The sequence below is a fragment of the Erpetoichthys calabaricus genome, chromosome 1 (assembly GCF_900747795.2).
Source record: "Erpetoichthys calabaricus chromosome 1, fErpCal1.3, whole genome shotgun sequence".
In the NCBI taxonomy this organism is placed as follows: Eukaryota; Metazoa; Chordata; class Cladistia; order Polypteriformes; family Polypteridae; genus Erpetoichthys; species Erpetoichthys calabaricus.
In genome coordinates, this window is record NC_041394.2 from 290,638,234 (window position 1) to 290,653,657 (window position 15,424).

A 15,424-nucleotide genomic window follows, 5' to 3' on the forward strand; every position below is an offset into this window, starting at 1 on the left:
AACCCCCTCTGCTACTTAACTGACCAGATCAATATCCCATAAGTTTCATTGACTTGATGCTATACTCTGATTAAAAAGTGTTCCTTTAATTTTTTTTTTTGCAGTATATATTTCTGCATTACTGGGTTTTTGTTTGTTTCTGAAAGAAAAGAAAAAGCAAAATCACTTAATTTCTGGGAGGATTAGGAAAATATTAATGAGAACAGACCATTCAGTACAACAAAGCTTGGCAATTCTTTTTACCAAGTTTCTCTAAAATAACATCAAGCAGAGTTTTTTAAGGTGAAATAAATAAAAAAAAGGTTCACCTCCCTCAATCTTTCCTCATAGCTCATATCTGTCTAGAATCGGCGTAGTCACTTTCCTTTAGGCTTTCTCTAGCACTACCACATCCTTTTTATAATATGAGGACCAACACTGTATACAGTACTCTGTGAGGCCTCACAAGTGTGTTATAGAACTTAAGCATAGCCTCCCTTGACTTGTACTCCCCAAATCATGATATAACATCCTAGCTTTTTTGTTTGCTTGTGTATACTATCAGGATATACAAAATGAACAGTCCACTATGAGGTAGTTCTCAATAAGGTGTACTTTCAAGTTTGAAGCCTGCCTTGTGTATTCAAATCTAACATTTTCTTTATATAATACATTTATTTGCCTTAAATTTCAATTTCAAAATATTTGCCCAAACCTCAATCAGTTTTGTCCACATCCTTCTGTAATGATGGCAGCATATAGATTATCTGCTATCCCAACTAGTTTGTCCTCTGCAAAGTTAACCTTTTTTTTTTCTTTTTTTTTATATTCTTATTTTTGATATATTCTTATCAAAATCATTTCTGCTTATTAAAAAGAGCAGTAATCCCAGTACTTACCCTAGGTGTTTAAATGAGTTTTTCTCCCATCTACTCACTGTGCCAATTCAACAGAAACCTGTTATATGGGACATTGTCAACCGCTTTCTGAAGACCTAGATTAGTTAATATTTTTATGCATCTCTCAGGGCTCCAGACTAAAAAACTAACTTCTCATCAACTGACTCCTAAAAATGAAATATTTACCATTAACATTTAATTGTCATGAGACTGCTTTTAATTGTAGCCACTGACTGAGGAAAAAAATGGGGAATTCTTCTAAAGTGTAGAGAAAGCAGCAGCAGTCCACCAACATCGGACTCTATTTACTGTACAATATATCATTATCTACATTTTAATATCAGTAAAGAGGTGGCAGCAAGGTGACCATATGATGGTGTATATCTGTGTGGTATCCTTGACCCATATTTCAGTCTGAAGAAAAAAAAAAAAAAAGCAGAAACTGCATGGCAAACATGACGCAGCCAATGCTGGGTGTTCACTGCTGAAGGGCTGTGGGCTCTACAGTACATTCTAACTCCACAACAATTGCTTTCTTGTGTTTTTCCTCTTAGCAGTGTACCTATTTCATCTGATACATCAATATTAAGCCTGTCTGCTTCAAATGTATATATTTTATTTTGCCTCCAATTACTCTGGTCTGCATTATTAAATATACATTTTATTGTGTTTAGTATTCCCTAAGCATATGCCACTGTTTTAAGTTCCGCTATTCCAACAAGAAAATTCATAGGTACACCAGAAGAAACATGGCTACAATATATTTTCGCGTTCTCTACCAGATGCATCAGTTCCACAGTCTGTAATGATTGAAATGTGTAATATGCCTTTGCAGCGTATGCTTGTTTATGCATTAAATTAGTCTGCAATGCACCCAATAAATTCAGCATGTTGTTATCATACTTTGATATATCCATTCCGCTCTTTTCATTAGCAAGATTTGGGAGGTGTATTTTGTGTGTGGTATTTCTTCTTATGCGATCATCTTGGTTGCGTTAAATTTCATTTTCAGTTAGTCTTTCTCAGCAGTTGTGTAGTGTTTTTTTTTATTATTATTATAAACCATTTCTTTTTTTGAAATTTGTCCACTTGTAAAACTTTTTTCCAATGACTTCCTGACTGGCTGTACAAAAACAGTTGCAATATAATGTTGTTTAATCACATCATACCTATGCTAAGGAGTTTCCTGAAGCCACAAATTATTAAAGAGCCTTTCAGGCTTGTTGATGAATAAATAAATGCAGATGATCATTCAGTGTTGCATTAACCTCACCACATGGATTTTGTGAATAAATAACTATGGTTAGAGAGTCACCAGGAAATGTATCAACTCTTTTAAAATGGTATATAATTGTACACTGTGCCATTAAAAGATCAGCTAACACGTCAAAGATTTTCAGAAGCCTTTTATTATATCTTTTATTATATTGTGTTGCCTTTTAAACTGGCTTGTTTTCCACTCGTCAGTGCTGTATGATGCGATGAAGGAATGTAAATGCATGTATTTAACCCATTTACAATAGGGTGAAAGTTTTTCTGGTGCAGTGTTTTTTTTATTATCAAAATCATACCTTTTTGATTTATAAAGAAAAATCATTGCCGCTAATTGTGAAGAACAGTTACTCCTCACAGGATAAATCACTTTGTAGTGGGCATTTCCTGCCCTTGTGGGTGCAAAATCTGTTCAAATTGCTATCTACCAACCAATCAACCAACTAAGCAGCTGCTATTCATGTGATAAGTAAGCTCTGGTATAATGATGATGTGTATGGTGCCTGCATACTGATGCTTTAACTTTTTGGGGGCGACTAGCTGTGGATTGGGATGGAGCTTAAATGTTAAATGTACACGTTTTTTTTTTTTTTTTTGAAAAAGGCAGATAAAAGTATGACAACATACCAAGCCCTGTCTCTTATGCTTTTGTTGTTTTAATGTTTAGTGTTTTCCTTACTAATCGCTTCAATTAACTACATGTCATTAAGGTAAATTATTTGTATTTGCCCCATATGCGGTATTATATGTAATGGAATGACATTTTCTAATTTCCAGTCCTTGGGAATTTCCCCAGTGTGAATTTTTTTTGTTTGTTTTTGGTAAGCAAGGGTTTATATATGCACTCATCCTCAATTGCTTGAGGAAAAATGTTATCTGGTCGTGGAGGTTTGTTACACTTCAGCTTTTCTAGTCCAAGCATTACTTCCTGTACTGTTTGGTTATTGACATCTTCATATGTTCAGAAGAATCTAAATTTAGATAATTCACCATTTCACTCTCCTATATACAGGGTATTCTAGTTCACTTTTACTGTTCCTGATGCACTTCACTTTCTCCTCTTTTACTACTAAAATATTGAAAAAACCTATTTGGGTCATCATTTGCGTTTTCTACAATATTTTTCTCTCTCTTTCAGCTTTCCTGTCACATGCACTATGATTTGCTTTGGAATTATCAGTCTTATATACTTTATAAAGCTTTTTTTATTATTGCAGAGTCCTGTCTAACTTCTTACTGCTTCTAAATTTCAGGAGGAACTTGTCCTGCACTGTTTGTATGTAAAACACTTTTAACCCCATTCCACTGCTTCTCAACTCGTTCCATAATTAAAAGCTTATCCTAGTTGTTTTTTTTTTTTCTAGAATTTGCCAAATCTGAACAAAAATTCTTAGTTATGCAAAAGCTAAAAGTATTACGTTTATGCGCCCTGCCAAAACACTGTGAAATGCATTATATTGTGGTCACTGGATCATAATGGTTTCATATAAACCAATATTTCTCATGTTCAATATAGTTTGCTTCATAGTAATTCTCTTGTTCAAAGAGTATTAAAAAAAAAAACAAAAAAAAACAACTTTTGTTTAAATAACTAATGTTATTGTGTGCTGCTGTTTCCATCTGTTTTAGTTTTAAAAAATATACACTTCTGGTCTAAAGTTCTAGAACACATCAGTTTTTCTTCAAGTTTAATCAGTTGAAATGCAATGAATGACCAAAATGGTGGAAAGGTAAGCGATAAACTGCCAGAGGTTTATATTTAAAGTTTAGGTTAGCAAAAATTGTGGGGGAAAAAAAAGGAATATCAGAATACTACAAATGGGCCTTCTTCAGGTAATAGTTAATAAGTTACAATGTACAGATGTTCTCCAGCAATTAAAGTTAATTAAGCCTTGCAAGTTGAAGCACAGGTATCCAACATCTAATTACTTAAAATCCCTGTCTGTTGGAACAGACTTTGTTACTACACCCTCTCGGAAGTAGTACTTGGACAATATTCCAGTGATAATGGCAAGAAAATGGCAATTAAACAAATGAAATGAAGACAGAGCATTATTACCCTTAGAAATGTGTTTCATTTAGAGAAATTGCAAAAATAAAAACAAATCCGTGTCAAAAGAAGAAACTGATGGGAAGAGATCTGGCAGATCTAAAATCACAACCCAATCAGAAGACAAGTTTCTGAGGATCACCAGCTTGTGTGATAGGCACCTCATAGCACAGCAGCTTCAAGCACAGCTTAACTGGTTGAAAACAAGTCTACGCTTCTACTGTGAAGAGGAGACTTTGTGCTTGCAGGATTGACCGAGCGAATGACAGTAGGAAAGGCATTCTTTGAAAAGACAAAGTAGGACCTTGAAATACTGGCTGTGGACTACTGCAGACTGAAAGAGCGTCTTATAAACCAATTAATCAAATTTTGAAATCTTCGGTTCATCAAGCAGGGTGTTTGTACACAGAGTTTGTGAAAGGATTGTTTCTCAATGTGTGACACCGATTGTCAAACATGGAGGAGGAAGTGTAATTGTCAGGCAGAGTTGGTGACTTGCACAGAGTGATTGGCCTTCTGAATCAAAAGAGTTACGTTACCACAGTTTGGCTGGTATATCAGCAATAGGTTGATACTTTGATGAATCAAAAATGTAATACCATTTTGTACAATTAATGATTTGTTTTTTGTTTTGTTTTTTTTTTTGCTATTGTTTATTTGTTCTGTCCCTTGATTCCATGAAATATGAAGACATTAAACTGCGTACATTTCTATAAAAACTGAGGTGTTCTAAAACTCTTGACTGGTAGATGTGCATGTATGTAAAAAGGTACACAGAAATATAAAATCAACTTACAATAAATGATTATTAAAGTAGAGAAACCTCTACATGTTGCGGATATTCTATTTTTGCGTCAAGACCTCATTTTCTGTCTCAGACACAGCTGAATAACCATTTATTAAATTTTAATTGTGTTATATAAGTAGATAAAGGTAAATTAAACAGAACTTTTGTTTCACTCTTTGCTGCCCATGGAAGTGTGAATAAAACTGCCCTTGGGATATCAGAAAGGTAATTAATTGCATCATGTGATAGACCTCAACTGGAAGAGAGAATACTTTCTTTTATTAACAAGTGTACATAAGCTGGAAGTTTATACAGTACATGGAAAGCTCAGAGGCCCATGAGGATTTGTGATCTCACAGTAATTATGATACTTGTGCTCTTGTCTCCCCTGTGTAGCTTCCAGTCATAGGATGCACACTGCAAGTCTTTCCCATCATTGGTATAATTGGAGGTTTCCTGTATTCCTGTACCAGCTATTTCCATGTGATTCTCAGTGGAGGCGTTGGCAAGAATGGCTCTACTGTCGCTGTATGTTTTTTCTCATTTTGTTTTTCTTTAAATTTCACAGTTCTTTTGTACATTTTTCTTTAAATTTCAGTTCTTTTGTACAGTTTTATGACACTTTTTAATTCACACAGTATCACAAGTGCTCTTTACATGTATAGAAAAATGTAGACCTTCATACTATTGAAGAAATGTTTTCTGAACTTCATCAAAGTCATAATGGATAAAGACTCATTAATTAAAGTTGTAGTTGTATAATATCTTGTCATTACTGAAGAAAATGGTAAATATTTAAAGTTAAGAATGGAAAGTATGTGAACCATTACATTTAGGAACTGGTGGAACCTATTGAAGCTGTTGGTAGGTGACCCTTGGGTGGATTGACAATGCCAAATTGTTCCTAGAGTGTGTGTGTGTGTGTGTGTGTGTGTCTCCACCCTGTGATGGGTTATGCTCTGTCCAGGGATTGTTACTGCCTTGTGTGCTGTACTTGTTGGCAGGGCTGCTCCTGTCAGGGTTTTTAAGGGTTTTATCACCGATAACAGATTTCATGTTATTTGATCAACCTATATATACTGATATATACTGATTTTTGTTTATCCCTTTATAAAACGTTTTACACTAATCTGCATAACTAGATGCATAGAAGTCTTATGTATTAAAATATATCTCTATAAATAAACTATAGACCACAGGTGTTAACTGCTCATTTTTTAACAAAATTAAATTCTCTGGAAAAAGTAGTTTTCACCATTTCTCGAAAAAAAAAAAAAAAAAAAAAAAAATTATTCTCACATAATCAATTAATTGATATTGGCAAATGTTGATTAAACATGAATATACATGCACTTATACATTTTAATTATTTGAAATCATTAATTACACTGCAATTTTTTGATGATAAAATGTACATTTATATTTATACAGGTGTGATTTTTTTTTTTTTTTTTTTTCTTTCATCACTGCATGAACTAGACAGTCATAATTCTTGGTGTAACTATAAATGTTACCTTTTTAATTATGTAATACTTGTTTCTTACCAAAAGTTATGCTTTATGACACACAACAACAAATAATAAAACGCAATACAAATCTTAAAAAAAAAAAAAGCCTCTTGTTTACTAAGCAGCAATTTGAAATTTGTCTTTCTTTTCTTTTTCAAGTTAAACATATAAGCTGTTGCATTTTAAACAAGCTTGTTTTCCAAACTAAAGCAGTATCCATTTTAAAGGACAAAATAAAAGGGTCTGAATGCATTAAAGTAGCTTTTCTTGCCATTTGTCTAGTTGAACAGGATGACTTCTCAGATTTTTTTTTTTCAGTTTATTACTCCACATTCTTTAATAATATACCACTAACCTCTCATTCACTGATAAAACAAGCTTCCACTTGCTGCTCTTCTTTTACACTGCAGGAAACTTGTTACAAAAGAAAAAAAATAAAAAAATAAAAGATGCATGCTGGCTCAACTACTATAATACCTTGCATGAAGGAGCACTTCTAATTTACTATAAAACTTAAAGCATGGGTTGAAAAAGCATTTTTTGTGATCTGTCTTTTTACCAATCACCGATCAAGTATATATTTTTTTTTCCTCCAGTGAAAATCGGCTGATTTTGATTGGCGATTGATCAAGTGGAGCATCCCTGTTTGCTGGGATAAACTCCAGGCCCCAGAAATCTTGTGCAGGATAAAGAGATTTAGAAGAGTGTGTGTATATATAAAAATTATTTTTTTAGGGTGGTCCACAAACCAATGAAAGAGGTTGATGTTTCCAGAATCATTTACTTAGCTTACAGAATTTTTTTTCTATTTTGAATATCCTGCTTACATGTTAAATTTTGGCCTGATTGTGAAACATTCAGAATTTACTCCGTTTTGAAAAGGTTCTTTGTATTATAACTATGTACATACTCTTGTGCTGGATTCTCAAATGAGTAGGTGATTAGTAAGCCGAAAAAAAACCAGAACATTTTAGTAGTAAGTGGAAGTGTCTATTTTATTTCTAGTTTATTCATAGTCTCTACACACATTTTTAGAAGCACCTGGTAATGACAAGTCAAAGTGTCAAAACCTTCACAACTGTTGTTACATGTAATCCAAAATTAACACAGATTTTTTTTTTTTGTGTATGTAGATAGATACTTTATTAATCCCAAGGGGAGTATGTATGTATGTATATGTATATGTATGTATATGTGTGTGTGTGTGTGTAATATGTATATATGTATGTATATATGTATATATGTATGTATATATGTATATATGTATATATATGTATGTATATATGTATATGTATGTATATATGTATATGTATGTATATATGTATATGTATGTATGTATATATGTATATGTATGTATATATGTATATATATATGTATATATATATAAATATACAGTATATATTGTGAACCCTTTAGAATTTTCTATATTTCTGCATAAATATGACCTAAAACATCATCAGATTTTCACTCAAGTCCTAAAAGTAGATAAAGAGAAACCAGTTAAACAAATGAGACAAAAATATTATACTTGGTTCTTTTATTTATTGAGGAAAATGATCGAATATTACATATTTGTAAGTGGCAAAAGTATGTGAACCTTTAGGATTAGCAGTTAGTTTGAAGGTGAAATTCGAGTCAGGTGTTGTCAATCAATGGGATGACAATCAGGTGTGAGTGGGGATCCTATGTTATTTAAAAAACAGGGATCTATCAAAGTCTGCTCTTCACAACACATGTTTGTGGAAGTGTATCATGGCACGATGTTCATGTTCATGAGTCCACCATCAGGAGAACACTGAACAACAATGGTGTGCATGGCAGGGTTGCAAGGAGAAAGCCACTGCTCTCCAAAAAAAACATTGCTGCTCGTCTGCAGTTTGCTAAAGATCGCGTGGACAAACCAGAAGGCTATTGGAAGAATGTTTTGTGGACGGATGAGACCATAATAGAACTTTTTGGTTTAAATGAAAAGCGTTATGTTTGGAGAAAGGAAAACACTGCATTCCAGCATAAGAACCTTATCCCATCTGTGAAATGTGGTGGTAGTATCATGGTTTGGGCCTGTTTTGCTGCATCTGGGCCAGGACAGCTTGCCTTCATTGATGGAACAATGAATTCTGAATTATATCAGAGAATTCTAAAGGAAAATGTCAGGACATCTGTCCATTAACTGATTCTCAAGAGAAGGTGGGTCATGCAGCAAGACAACAACCCTAAGCACACAAGTCATTCTACCAAAGAATGGTTAAAGAAGAATAAAGTTAATGTTTTGGAATGGCCAAGGCAAAGTCCTGACCTTAATCCAATCGAAATTTTGTGGAAGGACCTGAAGCAAGCAGTTAATGTGAGGAAACCCACCAACATCCCAGAGCTGAAACTGTTCTGTACAGAGGAATGGGCTAAAATTCCTCCAAGCCGGTGTGCAGGACTGATCAACAGTTACCGGAAACGTTTAGTTGCAGTTATTACTGCAAAGGGGGGTCACACCAGATACTGAAAGCAAAGGTTCACATACTTTTGCCACTCACAAATATGAAAAATTTGATCATTTTCTTTAATAAATAAATGACCAAGTAAAATATTTTTCTCTCATTTGTTTAACTGGTTTCTCTTTATCTACTTTTAGGACTTGACTGAAAATCTGATGATGTTTTAGGTCATATTTATGCAGAAATGTAGAAAATTCTAAAGGGTTCACAAACTTTCAAGCACAACTGTATATGTATATACTGTATGTTTATAAATGTCAGACAGTAGAATGAAGCATCATTTACAATCTGATCTCCCGATGACATTGAATTTTTATCAGTTCTGAAGACCTACCCAAGCCAGGCTGTTGCTGGTGATGCATATGCTGCATTTTCAATTTCTGGTTTTTGTTTGAACATTTGACAGGCTTAGCCCCTTTTTTAAAGACCAACTCTCAGCAGAAATAAAGGAAAAGATGTTGCAAAGCCTGCAATGGCCACCATTACCTGACATTCTGCGACATCTTAAGATGAACAGCTGAAGTTGTAGGATCTCGTAGCAGAAAAAAGCAGCATCCTTCTTTGTTGTCCTTATGGAAAAAGGCAAAGAAAGGTTTTAGTCATTTCTCAAGGACCCAGAGACAACACATAGTCCAGTCACAAGGGTTTTTATTTGTAGAAAGAAGGGTTCTATTGAGGAATAGGGCACAGGTTATATAAAGATAAAACTATGAATATTTGCCACTTCAGAGCCTGTTTCTACAATTCATGATATTCTTTCCCTGGCCTAATTACTACAGTAAGTTCTCTGGTGCAGGCAGGAATGATCAGAAATGTTCTTTCTAGTGAGGAATTCTCCACCGACTTTTGTCCGTCAGTACACCTTTAGGCAGTTTTATTGTTTTGTATAAGTGATTTATTGTTGCTAACTAGTATTTGCACCTTCATTATTTGATGATTTTTTTTTTTCTTTTGGGGAACATTTTCCAAGGATACCAGTGTACTATCTCCAGGCTTGCACATAGGCTTAGCCTTGACTTTGGCCTTCATCATTTTCAAGAAATCATCAAGTCAGCTTTTTGAAAACCATCCATGCCTGTATATTCTCACCTTTGGATTTGTATGTGCCAAGGTTTCAAACAAACTTGTGGTAAGGGATTATATTATAAAGAATGTGTATGTAGAAGTGGTGCCTTTTTAGAGGTGCATATCAATAAAGTTTTAATTTTAAATGTAAATCCATTTAAGAAAAAGGTGCCTTTTATTTTAGAAAAGGAAACACTGCAACTGCAGTGCTGCCTCAAAGCTGCAAAGAACTGGGTTTAATTCTTGGCATGGCCATTGTCTGCAAGGATTTTCTGAGACTACTGGAGTTTCATCTCTAAGAAGTGCATGTGAGGGAGTGATGGTGTTTTTGCACACTGTGATATACTTCCACTGGAAGTTTTTGTCTGACACCCAGTGCATCCAGAGGGCTTGTAACTGATAATTCAGGTGCAAGTATGTATGAAGGTTGAATGTGTTTTTATTTAATACTTTTTTTTTAATCCCAATATTGAATATATTTTTGTGATTGTTAATATTAGCCATTCTACCCACTGAATGGATGTTCTAAATGAAAACGCAATTTACAGCCATTTTTGTAATTAAGTTTTAAGGTGATGTTTCTCAACTACACCCATGTTTGTCATTCTAGGTGGCGCATATGACAAAGAGTGAGCTTTACTTGCAAGATGCATCATTTATTGGTCCAGCACTCTTATTCTTGAACCAGTACTTCAACAGTTTTGTTGATGAATATGTTGTGCTTTTGATAGCAATGGTGAGTTAGCTTCAGATCACATTTTCTTCAGTAGATTAAATGTGTGATGCACAAAATATCTCTTTTTACTGAACTCTTTTTAACATGTGCAAGTTCTCCTTATGAAAACTGAAGGACTAGGTAAAGCAAAGATGGAAAGGTTGAATGTGTGCCTCAGCAATTTAACAGTTCTACTGATGTAGGCTTGCAAAGGAAGATTAGTAGAGTACAAAGATACTGACACTGTTGCACATAAAGTCCACACAACTCTTTCAGTTGGTCAATCATTATGAGCTGTGGTCAATATTACAGTGTATGTTTCTGCTTTTACATTTCATATTACAAATGTCCTTCTTTGCATTACAGTAGTAGGAAAGAAGTAACATTACTGTATTGCTGATGCATCTTGTAATTAATTGTTTCTGTCTATCAAGTCAAAATAAAAGTGTTACAACTTAAAGATAGGATTTGAAAGCTATTGAGAAAAGGCAGGACTTTTTTATTTTTATTAGGAAATAAACATTTTCATTACCAAACTTTGGAAAAGAATTCTAGAGAGTAGAATGAGTGTTAATTACAAGTTGTACAGAATATTGTTTTAGAAACCACAAATTCAGACATGGTCATTCCTTTTTTTGACAGCCATTAACATGCTGCCTGGGAAGGTGGTGCTGTACAAAGGGTTAACTGCTATGATAAGCTGAGCCACAATCTCTGGTCTTTTTTTTTTTTTTTTTCCTCCCCTTCTGTCATGATACATAAAACCTAAGACTGACTAACATATCTTATGTTTGTGAGGGCATAAACTGCTGCACACCGACACTGCCCCTACAACTAAAGGCAAAGTCAAATCTGTTTGATTTTGTTAAAGTGAGTTGTTGGGTATGTCTCATTATGTGGCTGGCTTTATGGGAGTGTGACACTAAGAATATATAAAAGAATCCTACGACTGAAAATCTCTGGAAGAGTCCTATAATGTGACATAGCCTTTAGTTCCACTGCCTTGTTTGTTTAACTTCAGCTTAGTATATATTTCTATTCTTGCAGTTTTAAGAAAGCCAATTTACCATATTGTGTTACTATCTTTTGCTTTCTTCCCCCCCCCCCCCCCCCCTCTTTTCTCTTATATTCTCTGGGCAGAACTACAGGTGGTCTACAGCCTCACCCCACATTGATCTATCTTTGTTTTATTCAATAAATCCTATACAGTCACAGTAAACATTACTCATGATCTTTATAATCCATAGCTACTGAGGTGACACCCCAAAACTACTTTCTTGTAGTTCTCAAAAGGCTACAATATATATTTGTATTTTTTTCTGTAATGTTACATTGTTTTAATTATTCCCGAAAAGTAAATACAAAATAAAACTGCCTCTGGGGGGGAAAAAAATAAATGAAAATGTTTAAATGTCCAGGAGTCCGTTTACCCCTGAACTTCAGGCTGGTCAATGCATATTGTTCTACTGATTGATCGTTTATATGCCCATCTTTATGTGAGATGTAAAATAGAAAGATTTTCTTTTTGAGTTATAGTTTTAGGGTAGTAAACTCTTAATTTACTTTGGGTCTCTCGGACCCAGTAGGTCTGTTATGGGCTGTCTGAATGCATCACTTACATAATTAGGTCTTCACAGCCTGCCACCTTAACAGCTGTCTTCCACCCACCCCCACCTCTCTTTTCCAGGTGATTTCACTCGTCGACTTGGTGAGGTACTGCACTGGTGTATGCCTTCAGATTGCTTCTCATCTTCGCATTCAAGTCTTCAGAATCAAGCCTCAAGTTTCTGATCAGGTCTCAAGTCACCAAGACTGACTGGTAGCCCAAAAGGAGGAGGTTATTTCAGAGGACGTTACTGTTGAAAGGGAATCTGTTATAAATCTAGAAAATAAAGATGATGCAAAAAATAGTCCAATTAATGAAAATCTAATATGCCACGAAATCAGAACTAATAACTAAATAACCATTAATGTTAAAATATTTTAGTGGACCAAACACTTCAAAAGAAGTGTCCAGTTTCACGTGTCTCATTATTGGTGCCACCTCACTCAATCTGTAGATCAAATCACCTAGAGTTGGGTCCAACCGATTTTTACCTTAAATACAAAACCTCTTCCTGATGGGCTATCAATAGAAAATTTTGACTGATTTCATGTCAGTTTTTTGTCAGCCTTAAGCTATTTATTTTTAATTTTCACTAATTGTACAAAGCAGCTAAACAAACAGTTATGTACCGTCAAGTGGTTTTATTTTAACATTCCAAGCATTCTTGGAGAGTATTGTCTGTACTATTGAGAATTTTTATAAATGAAAGTTTACAAATTTTATATAATTATGTAATATCTAGTGTATATGTCCTGTTAAATAGTCTTGTAATCGTGTATTTTATGATATTTATATTTTTGATTTTTCTAATTACAAGTTTATTTTTAAGGCCACTGGTATTTTTTTTTTTTTTCTTTTTTGTTTACAAGTGGCGTCTTATAATTTATGGCAGTATGTTGACTAAGCAAGAAGTTTTTGTGTCATAATTTTTTGAGCGTTAAAATTCATTTTGCCTTTTCCAAGGATAAGTATTTTCAAAAATGCACAATTTAAAAATGAAAGACTGTCATTTAGAGGTTGTCACAAATTATGTTTTGAAGGAGAGAAATTATGAAAGAAATTTCTGATGCAAATAAATTAATATCTTGTTTTAAAATGTTTTCATATACTAATGAGTCTGGTTTTGTTTAAACACCAGTGAATACACAATAGTGTAGCAAAAATCTACCCAGGTGTTCTCTAGGGTTTTCAGCACACAACATGTCTGTCATGTTTTGCAGTACAGAATGTTGGTTTGTTGTCCAATACCAAAACTGGGTTTTCATGATTATTTATTTGGCAGAAGCCTTTATTTAAGGAGGCTTATAAGCTCTGGAGACATTACAGAGATTTTCTCATTATTTTTATGGCTGAAGCACAGACAGGTGAGAGAACCTGATGAGGGAGACACAGAAGCAGAAAGTAAACCAGCAGACTTCTGGTTTAATGTTCAGCACCATAAGCTGACAAGCCACACTGTCTGCCCTTCCTAAAAGCTACAGGTCTTTTGCTTTGATTTAGTTTTTATTTTATTCGAAGTTTCATTAGTCTTTGTGGATGGTACCAAAGGGTATTGACATTCAGTTTTCAATATTGCCTGATCTTTCATTTACCTTTTATTATGCAAACCTTTCCAGTGAGCATTTGCATAATACGCACTTTACAGCTCAGTGGCATTTATTGCTGACAGCAGACATTTTTGAACAGTTTTATCCATTGTAGTTTTGCCTTGATAGTTTGTTAAATAAGTGCATATGTAAACTATTTATTCATAATTATATTAAATATTACTTCACTATGGCTTAACTCTAAACAGTCAGTAGTTCAAATAATGCTTAAAGAAAAAGGATATTTTCATTTATTAACATTTTCAATTGTGTTGCATAGGTTGATGATATATCGATTGCTGTGACATCATCAGAGTGACATGGACTGAAGAGATATGAGAACTGTTGCCATTTTCCTGCTGTTGCTGGGATGAAGGAATGAAAAAGTGTATGGTTAAACATGTATAATACATTTGGTATATGGAAATGAGGAGAAAATGATGAAATACAGTTGAGCTGTGTTTATGTTCAAAGGTCAAACTGAAGAGGCACATGTAATGTCTAGATACAGAGTCCAGTGATGGGTCAATAACTCGTATAGCACCACATCTGACTTTTCACAAAACTATCACAATTTAAAATTCTATTTGCTGTCATTTTACTAGGTGGGAATAGTCACTGCTGAGGTTGCAAATATTTTAGCTGTATTCTTATTGTTACTTGATGTACAGAGCATGGCCCTGGCGGCTGGACCTAGAAGGACTCTTGGAAATAGTGCTGTTCCAGAGATGGGCTAGAAGCTTACCTTCTGATGATAGGAGTCAGTGTGACCTCTGTAAATAATGTTGAAATAATCTTGCAAGAAAGGGAATGTAAAGGTATTTTATTTTTTTTCTTTCACTTGCATTTATTAAAAACATTTGTTGATACTTAGCTGTTTAAAGTTTTAAGGATTACTGTATAAATCATGAAGAAACAGATCTTTGTTCTGTTTTGCCATGTGATCAAGTCAGTATACAATACTTAAAGTTTATTTTGTTTAAAATGTTATTTTTTTACATTTATACAATCTAAATTATATAAATGTGTTACAAAATATCTTGCTGAGTCTATCATGATTTTATTTTTTTTATTATTTTTTTTTTCCCCCCTCAAATCTGCAATACACCAGGTAACATTGGCAGGGTGGATGTCAAAGCTATGACATGTGGGCTGGGAGTGACGAGAAGGAGGAGGAAAATGTTTGATTAGAAGAATTTTGTATAACATTTTTGCATTTGCTAACTCTGTCTGTCTTGGAAAGTTTAGAACTAGTGAAATAATGAACAAGTAAGAATTGTAGTAAAATTTTAAAGCTTACTTAACTAGTGGCCTTCCTGTGTTAATGCCATACGTGGCCACAGTCCACCCAGCAGCTCATTTTAACTTTTCTTATTGGCATGATGCTCAATGTATTACAGCCTAAAAAATAACCCTGATTAAAAGTTATATGTAATGTCCCCAATACTGCAGTATGTTATGCCTTTTC

General features: G+C 34.1%; 1 protein-coding gene across 1 annotated transcript in view; it reads left to right on the forward strand.

Moving 5' to 3' along the window:
* Positions 1-14,994, forward strand: part of chpt1 (choline phosphotransferase 1) — a 74,065-nt gene extending 59,071 nt beyond the window's left edge. The window contains exons 5-9 of the mRNA XM_028816431.2: positions 5,384-5,515; positions 9,955-10,113; positions 10,660-10,785; positions 12,452-12,559; positions 14,237-14,994. Coding sequence (XP_028672264.1) covers positions 5,384-5,515; positions 9,955-10,113; positions 10,660-10,785; positions 12,452-12,559; positions 14,237-14,275 — 564 coding nt within the window. The 3' untranslated portion in view covers positions 14,276-14,994. The remainder of the gene's footprint in view (positions 1-5,383; positions 5,516-9,954; positions 10,114-10,659; positions 10,786-12,451; positions 12,560-14,236) is intronic.
* The last annotated feature ends 430 nt before the right edge of the window (positions 14,995-15,424 follow it).